This window comes from Heterodontus francisci, chromosome 4 (assembly GCF_036365525.1).
Source record: "Heterodontus francisci isolate sHetFra1 chromosome 4, sHetFra1.hap1, whole genome shotgun sequence".
Taxonomy (NCBI): Eukaryota; Metazoa; Chordata; class Chondrichthyes; order Heterodontiformes; family Heterodontidae; genus Heterodontus; species Heterodontus francisci.
Window position 1 is genome coordinate 89,859,970 of NC_090374.1, and position 19,665 is coordinate 89,879,634.

Consider the following 19,665-nt stretch of genomic DNA (forward strand, 5'->3'; position numbering starts at 1 on the left):
TTGACTGAAGACCTCATTACAGCCTTGGTCCAAACATGGACAGAAAAGCTTAATTCCAGAGGTGGGGTGAGATTGACAGCCCTTGACATCACGGTTGCATCTGACTGAATGTGGCATCAAAGAGCCCTAGTAAAATTAAAGTCAGTGGGAATCGTGGGGGAAACTGTCCACTGGCTGGAGTCCAATCTAGCACAGAGGAAAATGGTTGTGGTTGGAGGCCAATCATCTCCGTCCCAGAACATATGAGCATGCATACGAACTAGGAGCAGGAATCGGCCATTCGGCCCCTCGAGCCTGCTCCGCCATTCTGTAAAGTCATGGCTGATCTGTCTGTGGACTCGACTCCACTTTCCTGCCTACCCTCAACACCTTTGACTCCTTTGTTTGTCAAGTGTCTGTCTACCTCTGCCTTAAAAAAAAAAATTCAATAACCCCACCTCCACCACTCTTCAGGGAAGAGAGTTCCACACACTCATGACCCTCTGAGAAAAACATTTCTCCTCATCTCTGTCTTAAATGGGAAACCCCTTATTTTTAAACTGTGCCCCTGAGTTTTAATGTCTCCTATAAGGGGAAACATCCTTTCAACATCCACACTGTCAAGTCCCCTCAGGATCATATATGTTTCAGTAAGATCACCTCTCATCCTTCTAAACCCCAATGAATACAGACCCAACCTGTCCAACCTTTCCTCATAAGATAACCCTTTCATCCCAAGAATCAGTCAAGTGAACCTTCTCCAAACTGTTTCCAATGCAATTATAACCTCCCTTAAGGAAGGAGACCAAAACTGTACACAATACTCGAGATGTGGGCTCACCAGTGCCCTGTATAACCGTAGCAAAACATGTCTACTTTTGTATTCCATTCCCCTTGCAATAAACGACAACGTTGCATTTGCTGTCTTAATCACTTGTACCTGCAAACTAACTTTGTGTTTCGTGTACTCGGGCACCCAGATCCCTCTGCATCTGAGTTCTGCAATCTCTCTCCATTTAAATAATATGTTTTTCTATTTTTTCTGGCCAAAGTGGACAAGTTCACACTTTACCACATTATACTCCGTTGCATTATTGCAGGAGTTCCTCAGGATAGTGTCCTAGGCTCAACCATCTTCAGCTGTTTCATCAATGACCTTTCCTTCGACATAAGTGGAGTGTTTGCTGGTGATTGCACAATATTCAGTTCCATTTGCAACTCTTCAGGTAATGAAGCATTCCATATCCACATGCAGCAAGACCTGGACGATATTCAAACTTGGGCTGATAATTGGCAAGTAACATTTGCGCCACACAAGTGTCAGGCAAAGACCATCTCCAACAAGAAAGAATCTAACTACTTCCCCATGACATTCAACAGCATTACTGCTGCTGACTCCCCTATTATCAACATCTTGTTGACCAGAAACTGAACTGGACCAGCCAAATAAATACTGTGGCTGCAAGAGCATATCAGAGGCTGAGAATTCTGCATTGCGTGGCTCACCTCCTGACTCCCCAATATCTGTCCATCGTCGACAAGGCGCAAGTCAGGAGTGTGATGGAATATTGTCCACTTAGCTGGATGCGTATAATTCCAGCAACACTCTAGAAGCTTGACATCATTTAGGACAAAGCAGCCCACTTAATTGGCATCCCATTCATCAGCTTAAACATTCACTACCTCCACCATTGGCCTAGCATAGCTGCCGTGTCTATCATCTACAAGATGCACTGCAGAAATTCACTACGGCTCCTTTGATAGCACCTTCTAAACCTGCAACCTCTACCACCTAGAAGAACAAGGGCAGCAGACACATGGGAACGCCACCACCTACAAGTTTCCCTCTAGTGTCTTTCAGCATCCTGACTTGGAACTACATTGTCATTCCTTCGCTGTCACTGGGTCAAAATCCTGGAACTCCCTCCCTAGGAACACTGTGGGTGTACCTATCCCACATGGACTGCAGCGATTCAAGAAGGTGGCCCAATGCCATCTTCTCGAGGGCAGTTAGGGATGGGCAGAAAATGCTGACCTTGCTAGTGATACCCATGTCCCAAGAATGAATATTAAAATTTGTAAGATGATCTCTGGTCCTCCCCAGTCTATCTAATTGAGATTATTTGTCTGAATACAGTCTATACATTTTCCTTATAGCTGCAAAACCATTTATAATGCAAAAAATTGATAGGAAGTGTGTGTGGGTGGAAGATTTTTAATATGTTAGTTGATCCCCAATGGCTTTTCACAAAGGAAGTGAAGACAGAGTATTGACATCAGCTGATACGGGGTCAGGTACTGGGGTATAATTAGAGAAGGTCTAAAGTCCACTTGAGGCTAGAAGAGCTGGAGGGAAAACAAGATGGGGAAGAAATGAATGAGGGGATTGGGCGAGAGAAAGGGGAGAGGGGTTAGGGTGGAGGAAAGGGTGGATGGGGAAAGTAAGGATGAAAGAAAGGGAAATCTTGGGATGGAGAGATGTGATGGGAGAAGGAGAGGACTGGTGACAGTGGAATGGGAGTGTAAGGTGGGTACAACAAAATGATAGGGAGATGGAGTGGCAGCGAAGGAACTCATCCTTCCTGTCCAAAAAGTGTTCAACTAACAATTAATCAACTTTCTATCCATGATGCCATATTCACTTTAACAATAAGCCATTTATGGGACACCTTATCAAACGCCTTTTGCAAATCTGTATTCACCACTGCCACTGGTTTTTCTTTCACTGGGTTTTGTTATTTCTTGGAAATGAGTATTATGGTCTAACTTTGTTCTCAGTGCCAGTAATATATACATTTGAATAGAAAAGTCAAGTGGCAGGGCAAGAACAACAACAAAATTGTAGTGCTACACTACAATGTTTGCTACATTAAAGGTGCTATATGAATGCAAGTATGATAGATCATAAGATGGTCTTATTTTGGACACAGTTACAAATTGTTTCACCCTTTATGTTGTTCCATTGCATTGTAGTTTCAACCATCCCAGTTTCTTTCTCGCACTCAAATATTGATATGAAAACAAAGATATTTTCTCATTTATTGTCACCGTGCATAAAAATTAATAGCTTCTACATCTGAACTCCTGGCCAATTATGCTATTAACCAGAAATAAAAATAGAAAATGCTGGAAATAATCAGATCTATGGAAAAAAAATAATTAACATTTTAGTCAAAACTTTAGTCAGACCTGAAAGAAGTTAGAGATGTAATAGCTTTTAAGCAGAGGTAGGGAAATGGAGAGGGAGGGGGAGAACAAAAGGGAAGGTCTGTGATAGGGTGGAAGGCAGAAAAGATTAAATGACAAAAGGGATGATGGTGCAAGGCAAAAGGAGATGGTAATGGAACAAATAAACAAAAGATGGGTTGAGAGGAGGTGTAAATGGCAATACCAGAATCATAAACCACTGCTGTCTACGATCTGAAATTGTTGCGTCCAGAAGGCTGTAAAGTGCCTAATCAAAAGATGAGGTACCGTTCCTCACGCTTACTTTGAACTTGGTCTGGAATGCGCTGCCTGAGAAAGTGGTGGAGGCAGGTTCAATCGAAGCATTCAAAAAGGAACTAGACAGTTATATGAAAAGGAAGAATGTACAGGGTTATGGGGTGGAAGGTAGGGGAATGGGACTGAGGGGATTTCTCTTTCGCAGAGCCAGTGCGGACTCGATGGGCTGAATGGCGGCCTCCTGCGCTGTAACAGTTCTGTGATTCTGTGAACTTCATTTGAGGAGGCTGAGGCCAGAGGGGTCAGAGTGGGAGTGGGGTGAAGAATTAAGACAGGTGACCGGAAGCTCGGGGTCACGCGGACTGATGGGAGTTGTTCTGCAATGTAGAGGAGACTGTATCATGAGTGTGCTATAATATAGTATAATAAATTGAAAGTACAAGCAGTTAAGGCAAATTGTATGATGGCCTTCATTGCAAGTGATTTGAGTACAGGAATCACTGAGCAGGGAACAAGTAGGAGCGATAATGCACCTTATTTCCTATGGTGAGAAAAACCCATATTTAAAGTCAATCACTCCAGTTAGATCTGGAATGGAGCTCAGCCCAATGAGAGAAAACTTACTTATTGTAAACTTTGAGCCACTCAGAACCAGAGACTGACCAGGGAAAGGTAAGGTAACCCAATAATGTGGAATAGTGTTACATTGTTATTTTTTGTATTTATGAGGAGGTATGTGAGGTTAGTGAGTTTTGTTCACATGCTGTCTGTAAAATAAAGCAGCTTAACAATTATGTTCTCAGTTCATTTTTTTTTCAATCTACCAACTGAAAGATTGCTGAAATGTATGTGAGGGTGCATGTAAGAGACACCATATCCAGTACAGATAACAAGGATGTACCATTGTTACATCCTCAAGTTATGCTATTTTTGCAATTAGCTATTGGGCACTCCTGAATGCATTACTTGACTGCTCATGGGAATGCCCAACTCTACTGAACTCCAGGGAATGTCTAAGCTAGACTCAAAATAAATAACGTTGATATCATGTGCACTTTGACATTCAAAGGTCAGGTATACAGTGATACGTACAGAATTTAATCACTGGAATTTGCCCTTAAGTCAAGGACATATTCTAGATTCCTTAAAATATAGAATTTTTATATTAAAAAATAAAACAAGTAATTTTGTAATGAAATGTTTCCAATCTCTGATTATTGGCATTACTCTTAAGCTAATAAATTGTGCAGTTATTTGCTGTATCTGTCTAATAAATCAATCATTACTAGAAAAATATAATGATACTTAAAACAGTTCTTATTTTAAAGTAATCTTGCAATGAAATAAAACTGGAGTCTTTTTATATTTTTATGCTTTGCTCCTTTCAAAGTTGAGGGTCGAGTAATGTATCTTGTGTGTATCTTTTTCCATGAACGTGTTAAAAATGGTTCACTGGATCTTAAGCAATTTTTGCAAGAATCTTTCTCCAATAAAGCAATATGTATGATAGATGTTAAGCATAGTTATTTGCCCCCCTTAAAGTTCAGTGTTCCATAATTCTAAATGCATACACAATCAGTATAGATTTTCCTTTGATAGGCAAGTAATTCCCTTTTCATAATATAACATGCAAAACCTACAATTAGGTATGGAGACAGAGCACAAGGAAACCATGTTTTAACTCTATAACAATGTCATATTTTTAATTATAGAATTCTTTGTTTTTATCCTTTGGGAAAGGTTTGACTGCTTGTTTTCATCCTTTTTATGATATTGACTTACTTTTCCAATGGTTTTCACACTGTATCAACACATTTCTGAGAGAGGGTGGGGGTGTGGTTCTTGTGGATGTTCATGTGGATGTTCCTGACTGTAATTGATTTTGCTGCCTAATGATGAAGTCTTCTGCCCTCCTTCCTTGAACATATATTGCTGCATTCGAGAAGAGTTGAGGGAGCTGAAATTCCACTAGTTAGTCCTGTTAGCAAAAATGTTGGAAGAGTACAAAATGGGATTTCTCATTTTGTATATTTTTGCTGAAATAGTCAGCAGGACCAGTTCACCCTGAAGATTGCAAAATACATTGAAATGTATTCGCACGTTTGAAGCACAAACATTGGCACAGATCTGTTGAGTCGAATGTCCTGTTTCTGTGCTGCTTTAAATACTATTTAATTCTATTGTGACTAGATGCTGTCATAGAAAGGTGTTTTTCCTTCCACAAATGACCAAATTGAGCCCAAAGATGTGGATTGTCAGATTTTATCTGTGTTTATACAGTCCAATAATTAATTTTACCCTTGGGCCTTGACCACAGTTACATTGAACTCAGCAATTGTGCATGAGTGCAATGTGGGCTGATTTGTGTAATCACGCCCCCCTTTTGCGAACTCCTTTGTGTCAACTTGCGACCGGTTGGTTAGTGGTACATTACACTGAAGTTCTAAAATGTGGCATTGTAATGTCCCCAGTAATTAAAAAGTAATGAAATTGATTGTGGCTATACAGTTTAAAAATCAGACTACTTAATTTTTTGCATTCATCAGTTACTTGCTGCTGCATTGTTAAACTTTCAAATTAAATTTTTTAACTATTTGGAAAACCATCCAGTTCAGTCTGTTACTGAATTTATGAAACTGAGAAAATGAGGTTTCAGCGATTCTGTGCATCATTGCTGCTTTGTCTGTATTGCCATGAACAAGGTAAAAATTATTTCTTCTGAACAGGTGATCAAAATGGTGAGGAAAACATAACAATGATGTTAAAGAGAGCACATGACTGCAGGAAGACGGCAGAAAATGCTGCAAAAGCGCTACTAATGAAACTTGATGGCAGCTGTGGTGGAGCGTGTACTGTAACAGGATGTAGTATACAGCCATGGGAAAGTCTGTCTTCTCACAGCCACACCAGGTGAGTAATTTAGGGCAGAAAGGTTTGGGTGTGGGCGGGGGCTAAAGCCCTGAAAATTGATGTTGGTTCAGGAACCCAACATGATCCCATTCACTTCCAGGTTTAACCCAGGCAGGTTTGCAGGCTTTTTTTATTCGTTAGTGGGATGTGGGCGTCGCTAGCTAGGCCAGCATTTATTGCCCTTGAACTGAGTGGCTTGCTCGGCCATTTCAGAGGGCATTTGAGAGTGCACCTCATTCTTGTGAGTCTGGAGTCACATGCAGGCTAGACTAGGTAATGGCAGCAGATTTCCTTCCCTAAAGGACATTAGTGAACCTGATGGGTTTTTACAACAATCAACAATGGTTTCATGGTCACCATTAGACGAGCTTTTAATTCCATATTTTCATTAATTGAATTCAAATTTCACCATCTGCCAGGGTGGGATTCGAACCCAAGTCCCCAGAGCTTTAGCCTGGGCCTCTGTATTGCTTGTCCAGTCACATTACCACAACGTCACCCCTTCCCCATGGAATCCCCATGGACCTGTCAGGTAAGTCATCAAAATATTCAAAGAGGCAGTTAACTCAGGATTTAACCCAGCATTCTGGCTTTAACAGCCAATGCATGGGTTTCCCAAGCTGTGTCAAACTCGCCAAGGTCAACCAGGCGAGAGCACAGTGGGGAGTGCTTCTTCAGTGAGACTGACAGGCTGGGAAGCCTTCAAACAGTGAAACTGAATAGTTGCAGTCATGTTCAGGTGAGAGGCTGGTGCTCACAGCACTTCATCTGTGTGCTCTTACTACTTGACAGGTGATTTCCAACTCCATCAGTACACCTGTCTTGGACTTCACTCCCTGCCAGCTTCACAGTGGCATGAGAGCAGCATATGTAGCTCTATCTTAGGAACATAGGAACAGGAGTAGGCCATTCAGCCCATCGAGCCCGCTCCGCCATTCAGTACGATCATGGCTGATCACTTCAATGCCTTTTTCCCACACTATCCTCATATCCCTTTATGTGGAGGTGTTGGGTGTCTTGCAAAGCATTAAGGTAGATAATTCCCCAGGGCCTGATGGGATCTACCCTAGAATACTGAGGGAGGAAAGGGAAGAAATTGCTGGGGCCTTGACAGAAATCTTTGCATCCTCATTGGCTACAGGTGAGGTCCCAGAGGACTGGAGAATAGCCAATGTTCCTTTGTTTAAGAAGGGTAGCAAGGATAATCCAGGAAATTATAGGCTGGTGAGCCTTACGTCAGTGGTAGGGAAACTATTAGAGAGGATTCTTCGGGACAGGATTTACTCCCATTTGGAAACAGACGAACTTATTAGCGAGAGACAGCATGGTTTTGTGAAGGGGAGGTCGTGTCTTACTAATTTGATTGAGTTTTTTGAGGAAGTGACAAAGATGATTGATGAAGGAAGGGTGGTGGATGTTGCCTATATGGACTTTAGTAAAGCCTTTGAAAAGGTCCCTCATGGCAGACTGGTGCAAAAGGTGAAGTCACACGGGATCAGAGGTGAGCTGGCAGGATGGATACAGAACTGGCTCAGTCATAGAAGACAGAGGGTAACAGTGGATGGGTGTTTTTCTGAATGGAGGGATGTGACTAGTGGTGTTCCGCAGGGATCAGTGCTGGGAGCTTTGCTGTTTGTAGTATATATAAATGATTTGGAGGAAAATGTAGCTGGTCTGATTAGTAAGTTTGTGGACGACACAAAGGTTGGTGGAGTTGCGGATAATGATGAGGATTGTCAGAGGATACAGCAGGATATAGATCGGTTGGAGACTTGGGCGGAGAAATGGCAGATGGCGTTTAATCCGGACAAATGTGAGGTAATGCATTTTGGAAGGTCTAATGCAGGTGGGAGGTATACAGTAAATGGCAGAACCCTTAGGAGTATTGACAGGCAGAGTGATCTGGGCGTACAGGTCCACAGGTCACTGAAAGTGGCAACGCAGGTGGATAACGTAGTCAAGAAGGCACACTGCATGCTTGCCTTCATCGGTCGGGGCATAGAGTATAAAAATAGGCAAGTCATGTTGCAGCTGTACAGAACCTTAGTTAGGCCACACTTAGAATATTGCGTGCAATTCTGGTCGCCACACTACCAGAAGGACGTGGAGACTTTGGAGAGGGTACAGAGGAGGTTTACCAGGATGTTGCCTGGTCTGGAGGGCATTAGCTATGAGGAGAGGTTGGAAAAACTCGGATTGTTTTCACTGGAAAGACGGAGGTGGAGGGGTGACATGCTGGAGGTTTACAAAATTATGAGCGGCATGGACAGAGTGGATAGTCAGAAGCTTTTTCCCAGGGTGGAAGAGTCAGTTACTAGGGGACATAGGTTTAAGGTGCGAGGGGCAAAGTTTAGAGGGGATGTGTGAGGCAAGTTTTTTTTACACAGAGGGTGGTGAGTGCCTGGAACTTGCTGCCAGGGGAGGTGGTGGAAGCAGATACGATAGCTACGTTCAAGAGACATCTTGACAAATATATGAATAGGAAGGGAATAGAGGGATATGGGCCCCGGAAGTGCAGAAGGTGTTAGTTTCGGCAGGCATCAAGATCGGCGCAGGCTTGGAGGGCCGAATGGCCTGTTCCTGTGCTGTACTGTTTTTTGTTCTTTGTTTGTCATTGGTATTTAGAAATCTGTCAATCTCTGCTTTAAAGATACTCAATGACTCAGCTTCCACAGCCCTCTGGGGTAGAGAATTCCAAAGATTCACAACCCTCTGTGTAAAGAAATTTCTCCTCATCAAGTGGCTTCCCCCTAATTTTGAAATTGTGTTCCCTGGTTCTAGATTTCCCCAACCAGGGGATGCATCTGAACCTGCATCTACCTTGTCTATCCCTGTAAGTATTTTGTAGGTTTCAATGAGATGATCTCTCATTTTTATTTTTAGAGATACAGCACTGAAACAGGCCCTTCGGCCCACCAAGTCTGTGCCGACCATCAACCACCCATTTATACTTCTTCTTTGGCCTCTTTATCTTGAGAGACAATGGATAAGCGCCTGGAGGTGGTCAGTGGTTTGTGAAGCAGCGCCTGGAGTGGCTATAAAGGCCAATTCTAGAGTGACAGGCTCTTCCACAGGTGCTGCAGAGAAATTTGTTTGTCGGGGCTTACACAGTTGGCTCTCCCCTTTCGCCTCTGTCTTTTTTCCTGCCAACTACTAAGTCTCTTCGACTCGCCACAGTTCAGCCCCGTCTTTATGACTCCCACGACTTGTGATCAATGTCACAGGATTTCATGTCGCATTTGCAGACGTCTTTAAAGTGGAGACATGGACGGCCGGTGGGTCTGATACCAGTGGCGAGCTCGCTGTACAATGTGTCTTTGGGGATCCTGCCATCTTCCATAATCCTACATTAATCCCATATTCCTACCACATCCCCACCTTCCCTCAATTCCCCTACCACCTACCTATATAGGGGCAATTTATAATGGCCAATTTACCTATCAACCTGCAAGTCTTTGGCTGTGGGAGGAAACTGGAGCACCCGGCGAAAACCCACAGGGAGAACTTGCAAACTCCGCACAGGCAGTACCCAGAATTGAACCCGGGACGCTGGAGCTGTGAGGCTGCGCCACTGTGCTGCCCAAATTTCTCCTCATCTCAGTTCTAAATGACATACCCTGTATCCTGAGACTGTGACCCCTGGTTCTGGACTCTCCAGCCATTGGGAACATCCTCCCAAGCATGTAGCCTGTCTAGTCCTGTAAGAATTTTATAGGTTTCTGAGATCCCTTCTCATTCTTCTAAACTCGAGTGAATATAGGCCCAGTCGACCCAATCCCTCCTCATACGTCAATTCTGCCATCCCAGGAATCAGCCAAGTAAATCTTCTTTGCAGTCCCTCCATTGGAAAGAACATCCTTCCTCAGATAAGGAGACCAAAACTGCACACAACACTCCAGATGTGGTCTCACCAAGGCCCTGCATAACTTCAGTAAGACGTCCTTGCTCCTGTACTCAAATGCCTCTACGAGTTCACTTGCCAACCAATCAGCACTCTCTTCCCATACAGCACAAGCTGTTGTTTTTCATTCTTCAGAACTCTAGAGAATACAGGCCCAGTTTCCCCAATCTCTCACCATAGGACAGTCCTGCTATCCCAGGAACAAGTCTGGTGAATCTTTGTTGCACTACCTCTATGGCAATAATATCCTTCCTAAGGTAAGGGGACCAAAACTGCACATAGTACTCCATGTGCGGTCTAACCAAGGTTCTATACAATTGAAGTAAGACCTCACTACTCCTGGACTCAAATGCTCTTGCGATAAAGGCGCAAATACCATTAGCCTTCCTTATTGCTTGCTGCACCTGCATGTTAGCTTTCAGTGACTTATTGACCAGGGCACCCAGGTCCATTTGTACATCTACACTTCCTAACCTCTTGCCATTTAAGAAATACTTTGCACATCTGTTCCTCCTACCAAAGTGGATCACCTCACATATTTCCACATTATATTCCATCTGCCATGTTCTTGCCCACTCACTAAGTCTGTCCAAATCCTCTTGAAGCTTTGCATCTTCCTCACAACACACATTCCCACCTAGTTTTGTGTTATCCGCGAACTTGGAAATATTGCATTTGGTCCTCACATCCAAATCATTGATATATATTGTGAACAGCTGGGGTCCAAGTACTGATCCTTGCAATACCCCACTAGTCACAGCCTGCCAATGTAAGAATGACCCGTTTATTTCTACTCTCTGTTTTCTGCCTGTTAACTAATCCTTAATCCATGCCAGTATATTACCTCCTATCCCATGTGCTTTAATCTTGCTTACCAACCTCCTGTGGGAGTCTTTAACAAAAGCCTTCTGAAAATCCAAGTATACTACATCTACCAACTCCCCTTTATCAATTCTGTTAGTAACATTCTCAAAAAACTCCCTACAGGTTTATCAAACATGATTTCCCATTCATGAATTCATGTTGACTGTGCCCAATCAGATCATTATTATCCAAGTGTCCATTTACCACATCCTTTAGAATAGATCTAGCATTTTCTCTACTACTGATAGTCTTAACAGGTCTGTAGTTCCCTGTTTTCTCTCTCCCTCCCTTCTTAAATAGTGGGATGACACTTGCGACCTTCCAATCTGCCGGAATCGCTCCAGAATCTATAGAATTTCGGAAGATGATCACCAATGCAGCCACTATCTCCATAGCTACCTCATTCAACACTCTGGGATGTAGAATATCAGCTCCTGGGGACTTATCAACCTTCAGCCCCATTAATTTCTCCAATACAACCTTCTTCCTAATACTAATTTCATTCATTCCCTCATTCTCCCTAGTCCTTTGGATCTTAAATTCTGGGAGATTTCTTGTATCTTCCTCAGTGAAGACAGACACAAAGTAATCATTTAGCTTGTCTGCCATTTCTCTATTTCCCATTATAAATTCTCCTGACTCTGATGAGGAACAAGAGGACAAGTACCAGCTGTCCTCTCTTCAGCCACATGCTGCTCCACAGGACAAAGGGGATGGACACTGAGATCCAGCTCGAAGAAGGCAAGACCTCCCAGCACAAGGTTTACAGAACATCAGCTCTCTCGACATGTGAGAACCAGTGGCTTAGGAGGCTTAGGCTTTCACAACAATTCGTTGCTGACATCTGCAACCTCATGGAGCACGGTCCTTCCCAGTGGACCATGTGGGCATGCATTGCCAGTGTCGGTCATGGTGGCTAACACTGGCGATCCCTCCTGTTTGTCTGTCTCCCCCTAGATTACTGCTTTCTCTTCTGTAAGGAGAGAATTGTGAGTGAGAAATAGACTGTGTGGAGAGGAGGGAAGGACAACATCTATGGAGATTGACTTCGAGGCATGGGTTTAAGATGGCATAAGGATTAGGGTGAGTATTAGTGTTGGCTGTTCAGCTGGGGATCTGAGGAGGAGCCTGGAGAGAAAGTAGTGAGTGAGCTGCAGGGTGTTTGTCTGAGGAGTGTTGTGCATGAGAATGCTGGGAAAATCAGAGTGTGAGGGTTGACACCTCTAAAGTGTTACATCACTCACCTTTCCTTGCCTCCTGAGGTCCTTGAACCTCTTGGAGCACTGTCTGCAAGGACCACACTCATGCTACTCACTTCCTCGCTTGTTTGGTTGTAGAGTCTGGCCTCTTGCTCCCATCCACAGCAAGCATTGCCTCACTTCAGTCTCTTCTGCAGCGGCCTGGTGGGGTGGGCAGCCGTCTCAGGTCTCCATTCCGTTCTTATGGTTGCTGAAGCCACAGGAATTAATGTGCAGTTCAGCCATCCTGACCCCGCCCGGGTTCCTTTAACTAGAAATCCTTCCTTTGTCAGATTCGGCGCATCATTCACCTGCCGTCTCTGGTCGAGGTACCGGGAAGGGGGTTGCCAATGCCTTGGCTGAGGTAAAGAGCCACGGCAAAACCTGCTTCAATTAAAAATGGGCGCCCAACACACTACTTAAAAAAAAATACATAGATCAAAATACACAAATCATTCTCCATCTACACATTGGCACATCCCATGGATTCACTTACAGACGCTACTTGCGGGAAACCCGTTTTTGGAGTTGTATCATGTGCAGGGACCTCACAGACACACATCCACTGTATGTGGATCTGTTAAATAAAATTCTACCTATAATTTCAGAATGTTGCTCTACAGCCAGATTGTTTTTGCAGAGGAATTCTTATTGATTCAGATTTGTTATTGCCAAAGAAAAGTAAGATTTTCTCACTATCTTAAAATATAGCCAGTGAAGAATCACCACAGAAACAAACAATCAAATCACTGAAATTTCTTCAGGTCTTTTGATTGACTGTTGATGCCCTCCATTCCATTACCTAGCCCCAAAATTAGACGGCTATCATCAATACTACAACAATTACATAGTTCCTGGGGAGGGGGGAGAAAATGAAACTTACTTTTAATGTTAGCTATTAAATATTAATACATCCATGGAGCTTTCTCTGCACAGATCTGCCTCTTGTTCTGGGCTGTGGTTTGAATTCTTCTTTGTTCCCCTGTTTGGAGCCTTGAACTGAATCTCTTTAAAGAGTCCTTGCTCTTGTTGACCAATTCCAAATGTAAGCAAGACACGCAGCCACAGGAGTTATAGTTATGAGTTTTTCTGTGGAACCAAAATTGCCAGAGTGCACTGCAACAATCTGCATCCCATGACATTGTCCCAGATTTTATGGTAATAATGATGGTGAAGTTATCAGTGTCACAGTTATTCCAGCAGCGCATGTGCAATTAAATATGGAAATCAGATAGTTGCTGTTTGATTTGCCCTGCTGCTGCACATGCTTTGTTGCACCAATACCCCTGAGAGATTAGGCATTCAAACATGTGAAGAGTGTGAAGTTGTGGTACTTACCCACTAGCTATCCACTTAATACAGCAGAAAAAATTGGGTCTTGTCCATTTAAAGGTAAATGAAATGTCAACAGCGCGATGAGTCTTAATTTTCTTTCTATTCATTCATAAGATGTGCAAGTCACTGGCAAAACTGGCATTTATTGCGCATCCCTAATTGCCCTTGAGAAGGTGGTGGTGAGCTGCCTTTTTCAACCACTGCAGTTCATGTGGTGGAAATACTCACACAGTACTGTTGAGAGAGTTTTGATCCAGCAACGATGAAGGAATGACACTACTGTTTCCAAGTCAGGATGTTGTGTGACTTGGAGAGGAAGTTGTGGGTGATGGTGTTTCCATGCATCTGCTGCTCTTCTGGGCGGTAGAAGTTGCGGGTTTGGAAGGTTCTATCAAGCCTGGGTGAGTTGCTGCTTTTTTTAATATAGTTTCTTACCTAATGACACATTGATAACATACTTGAACAGTAATTTAACACTCATGATCAGGCTGGTACTGAGTCCATTCTGCTTTCTCTTGGAGTTTTTTGGGTTGGATCATTCTTCCTGTGCTATCATTATCTAGCATCAATGCATCTCTGTCTCTACAGGGCTATGTTGTAGGATTGTGAACAAAACCCAGAACAGCTGTTGAACACAATTCATAAAGGAATTGAGGGCAGTAAGATTTGAATGCTGCTCTAATAGTACTATTGTTTGTGCGACTTTGCAGTCTTGTAATCAAGTACAAGACTGATGATTTAAGCTTCCCAGGATCTTGGTATTGGATATAAATCTCTATGGTGACAAAAAGCCTGGGAAGGGGAACAATGGTGCTACAAATGGGAAATGTACTAAGATTATAAACAATATAACTACGTTTTACTGCACACAATATGCAGTTTAATATTAAGGATAGTTTTCTGTGCAGTAATGTTGTTCGCTAGGTGAATTTAACATTTAGGAAATAATTATATAACTTTGATATATAGTCAAGACTAAGTATTTAACAGTTATGAATTTCCTTTTATTTAATATCTTTTGTTAATACATTGATTATAATTGTTGTCTCTTCAGCACTACAAGCTCAACTGCTAGTAGCTGTGATACAGAGTTTACAAAAGAAGATGAGCAGAGATTAAAAGATTATGTCCAGCAGCTTAAGAATGACAGAGCAGCAGTCAAGCTAACTATGTTAGAGCTAGAAAGTATTCATATTGATCCACTTAGTTATGATGTTAAACCTCGGGGAGATAGTCAACGACTTGATTTGGAGAATGCAGTTCTAATGCAGGAGCTAATGGCTATGAAGGTGAGTAGAATTATTGCTGGATTTTAGCATTTTAACAGCTCATTTTACAAAATCTAATGAGATATTAGCTGCATTTAAAGTTTTTGCCTAAAGGTATCTCAGCAGGCGAATGTTCCATTATGAATCAAAAACAAGATGTTGAAGTTCACAACTGATCAGACAGGATCTTTAAAGAAAAAAGGCAGGATAATGTTTTGAGTATAATCTTTTAACTCACAACAGCCTATTGTATTATGCTTTTAAGTCCGAATCGTGTCTGGAAACTTGAGGGCAATATTTTATACCTATATCTTAAATATTGCAATCCATAATTGTTTTCTAGTACCCTAGAGCTAAATGAGTTTTAAAAACAAGAGAAAACATTTACTGCTTTTAGTGAATGAAGAAGTCGGATTTCATGTTCACTATGTGTTGCCAACAAATAATAGATACCGAACAGTGGATATCCAGATTAAATAGTGAGATTTTAAAAAAATGAAAATGGTTGGCATACACCAAGTCCAGCAGAATCTTAGAAGAGAAAAAATAGATTGATGTTTTGGATGTAGATGGTTTGTCAGAACTGGAAGCTGGGTGATAAGCAACCTTTACAAGACCAAACAAAATGAAAAAGCAGAACAGGAAGTAAAAATCATGTCAGGAAAGCTGATTGCTAACACAAAGAAGCTATTAATGGGTTTAATAACCTGTTAATAGTTGGTTTTAAATTGTAACGAAAATATGCTAGGTATAAAAAGATGATCTAATTTGGAGGCTGAAACAGCGTGAGGAAAACAAAAAGGATTAAAACAGCTGCAAGAGATGAATTTATAGCTTGCTTTATTGCATTTCTCAGAAATGCTTCGAAGTGCTTCATATATGATTATTTTGAAATGCAGTGACTGATATGTGTGCAACCCCAGCATCCATTTTGTACACAGCAAGATCCGTAAACAACAATCACATGTTGACAAGTTGATCAGTTTATGGTGGTGTTAATTGAGATGGTCAAGATAGGAATGTAGACCAGGAGACCTGCAGAATTGCTGTTCTTTAACTTCTACTTGACCACTGGAGTAATGTTCCACTGGAAGGAAGGCAATCAAGTAGAAAGTGGAAAACCACAGGGAGCTTAGGATCATGCTTTTGCACAGAATGAAGATGCAGGCCAAAGTTGTCAACCAATCTGAATTTGGCCTCCCCAGTGTAGTGGAGAGCACATTTTGAACTGCGGCTACAGTATTTTCAATTGGAAGAGCATCGCTACCCACATGGGCTTTTAATTTTGCTGTGCCTATTTGCTGAGTAACAAGGAATCAATCTATTTTCATCTCTGCTTCAGCTGAAGTATTGTGTTTTGCTCCATCCCCACTCCAATTCCCATTCTGTGTAACTGCTCCGCTCCCTGGCCCTATACAGCATTTGCTGGCAAACTTTTTCAATTCCCTCACCCCTTCCCCACACTACCTTTGAGCAATGCATTGTGAAAGCTATTGATCTATTTAAATATTTGCCACAATGTTATTGTGCAGTTTTGATCCTGTATGAAATGCCACTCAAAGCTATACCATTAGGACTATGTGGCTCAGTGGCTTAGATCACCATCTTTTTACATATGGAGCCAAGATATTAATGAGGTGAAAGCCTCCTTTCTCTCATGGCTGTATTCTACACAAGAGAAATTTGATAAATTAATGTGGATCCAAAGCTCGAATATTTTTGATGTACATTTGACACAAGCAAATACATCCTTTTATGATCTGACACATATTTTGGTTGTTTGAAGGAGGAAATGGCAGAACTCAAAGCCCAACTTTATTTGATGGAGAAGGAGAAGAAAGCACTTGAACTGAAGCTGAGCACTCGAGAAGCCCAGGAACAAGCTTACTTAGTACATATTGAACACCTGAAATCTGAGGTAGAAGAACAAAAGGAGCAACGCATACAATCTGTCAGCTCAACCAGCAGCGGAGGAAAGGATAAACAAGTCAAAGTAAATTTCACCTTTAGTCTCGTTGATAAATGCAGTACAAGAAACATGATAATGTAACATTTCTGTTTAGAAATGATTCTTGCAGTAAAAATAGTATACACAGAGCTAGAAAAGCTGCTGGCTCTAAATCTGCTGATACCAACAGCAATATTTTCCTCTAATTCTCTTCTCTTTGCCCCTCAAATCATTAATTATTCATTCTGTCTTCCACTGGCACTTATTATCTTTCTCTTTTTACTTTATTCCCACTCTGTCACCCACAAGCACCCGTTGACACATACACAACTATAGAATAAAGGTGTAGAGAAACATATCGCAAGATTACAAATAATTGTTGCCATGGTATTATTTTTGTGATATTTTACTTGATTCTACTTGGAGATCTCAACAGTTTCATCTAATTCAATCAACTACATTCCATCTCTGTCTCCCACCCCTATGCTCTCTACATTGTCAGGATTTTTCTTCCTTTGTGTGCTTCTAAAAACCTTTATCCCTTGCATCTCCAATCTCTCCCCACAAACTCCCCTTTTATCTACCACTTCAATTTTAGCTTTTAATCATTTAAAACACATTGGGATGGAATTTTGGCCGCTGCCGTGGCGTCCCTTTCTTGGCTCCATCTTAAGGGCCTAATTGAGGGTGACTGGCGGGGGCCTGTATAGGGTCCTGAAGACAGGCACCCGTCAGCAGGTAGGGGGGCAGCAGTGCTCCAGGCATGTCTAGAGGCCCTCCCTGCATGCAGAAGCAGCCACAAGCTGCCCTGTGGAGGAATTTCCAAACCTACTTACCCCCCCGCGCCCTGCAACAGTCGTGGCCTGGCTGAATCTATCCTTTAATTAAGATCTAAAAATGTTGGAGAGAGGGCACCTCCATGTTGAAGTGCCATTTCTGTTACTTACCTTCCATTGCTAGTCTGCTGCTGTTCAAGCTGGAAGGCCTCTGATTGGCCTGCCAGCTTCAAGAGCTGGCCCACCATTCCTAATTGGACAGAGAACCAGTCTGCATGCCAATTAAGGGAGTGCCCCCGTGAGAATCCCAATGAGTGATTGTTTCCTCCAGTGGTGGGTTCAGGACTCGGAAACAGTCCTGACTTAGTTTCCAGCCCCGGAGGGAAAATCCAGCCCATTGTGTCTGCTGGAACTTTTTTCTTTATCAATCGTCCCATTCCCTTTCATCGTTGCCATGAGTTTAACTACAAGACTGTCCTGGCTGAGATCCAGTGAAAGTTGTTGATTCACTTCCTGTGTGTTTATAGTGCCTTGACAGCATCACTACATGACATTCTATTAGTTGAGAGTGGAAGTGAAATTTACATGAGGCTGGTGGGATGGAAGGGGGAAGGTCCTCTGTTTACACTAGGACATGCCTCTTCTAACCTCTGCTGTACCAGTGTAACCTGAATTCCTTCCAAGTCCATTCATGTCTGCATTTTGGCTGCTGCTCTGTAAGAGCCCATTACTTATATCCACATTTTCCTCTCTCTCTTGGCCCTTCTTTCCTACCTCATCCCCTTCCTATCACCCAGTATGCTGCCTTTCATTTCTCCTGGTTACTTTGCCTCCCCTCACTTCAAATCTTTACCACAACTTGTCAGTACTTTTCTATCTTTATACACTCATGCTGCGATTCTAGGCTTGAAATCCTATTGAACAATCTTACAGCTGCCTCTGTCAGCATTTTCTAAAGGGTAATCAAGGCAGCTATGACTATGTCCTTATGGCAACGACTCCAACTGAATCCTCATCTCTCGTCAGGCTTTCTGCCTAATGGTGCCTTGGACTCTACAAATGGAACAATAATCCCCACACCACTATTTTTATCCAGAAAATCAGTTCATTCACGAACTTGCCATTCATGACTTTATTGCATTGACATTCTGATTCTGACTGAAACTTGACTGGTGGGTGACAACATGCCTCTTACTGAAGCTTTTCACACTTTCTATGCTTTCCACCATCTGTCCCTGCCCGAATTGCCATGGTGATGGTGTAGCCCTCATCACCAAATCACACCTTAGTCTCTCCTGCTACTCCTCTTGTCCTTTTTCCTCCTCTGAACTCTTCTTTCACTCTCCACTAAAATCCTTGTTGCCCACAACCCTTCTCAGCCCTATCATGTGTTCTTCCCCAAGATATTCTCCCTGCTTTCCTCCCTCAGCCTCGGCAGAGTGACTGAGATTTCAGGCTTCATCTCCGTTACCCTGCCCTCTCTTTTGAATTCACTGCCCATTTGCACTCCCTTAACTCTCCCTCTATATAAACTCTCCCTCAATATAAAATCTCCAACTCCTATTCACGATCACCCCCTTGACCTTGCCATCTTCCAGTGTTACCATACTCCCATGATTTCTAAACATTTGTATCTTCCTACCTCCTTCCAACCCCACTTCTTTCTATGACCAGCCCTGGAAACGAGACTTCCCCGCCTCCACCCCCCATTCACCTACAACTGTAATTGGTGAATCCCAACTACCTAGCCTTTGGGCTTCCATTCACCCCAATGCTTCTGCAGCTGTTGGTCTATCTAACCATTGCTTACCTTTGATGCCCTTGTCTGAGGAAAACATTTACTCTCTCCCATCCCGATCCATAGAATCATAGAAATTTACGACATGGAAGGAAGCTATTCAGCCCATCATGTCCACGCTGGCCAGCAAGTAGCCATCCAGTCTAATACCACTTTCCAGCTCTTGGTCCACAGCTTTGTGGGTTACTGCACTTCAAATGCATA

The 19,665-nt window shown here is 42.6% G+C and overlaps 1 protein-coding gene across 3 annotated transcripts in view; it reads left to right on the top strand.

Annotated features, from left to right (window-relative positions):
* The window catches only part of mcc (MCC regulator of WNT signaling pathway), a 238,146-nt gene that overhangs the window by 185,013 nt on the left and 33,468 nt on the right, over nucleotides 1-19,665 (top strand). For all 3 annotated transcript variants that reach the window (XM_068029851.1, XM_068029852.1, XM_068029853.1), the window contains 3 exons: nucleotides 6,150-6,333; nucleotides 14,726-14,960; nucleotides 16,726-16,932. In XM_068029851.1, coding sequence (XP_067885952.1) covers nucleotides 6,150-6,333; nucleotides 14,726-14,960; nucleotides 16,726-16,932 — 626 coding nt within the window. The remainder of the gene's footprint in view (nucleotides 1-6,149; nucleotides 6,334-14,725; nucleotides 14,961-16,725; nucleotides 16,933-19,665) is intronic.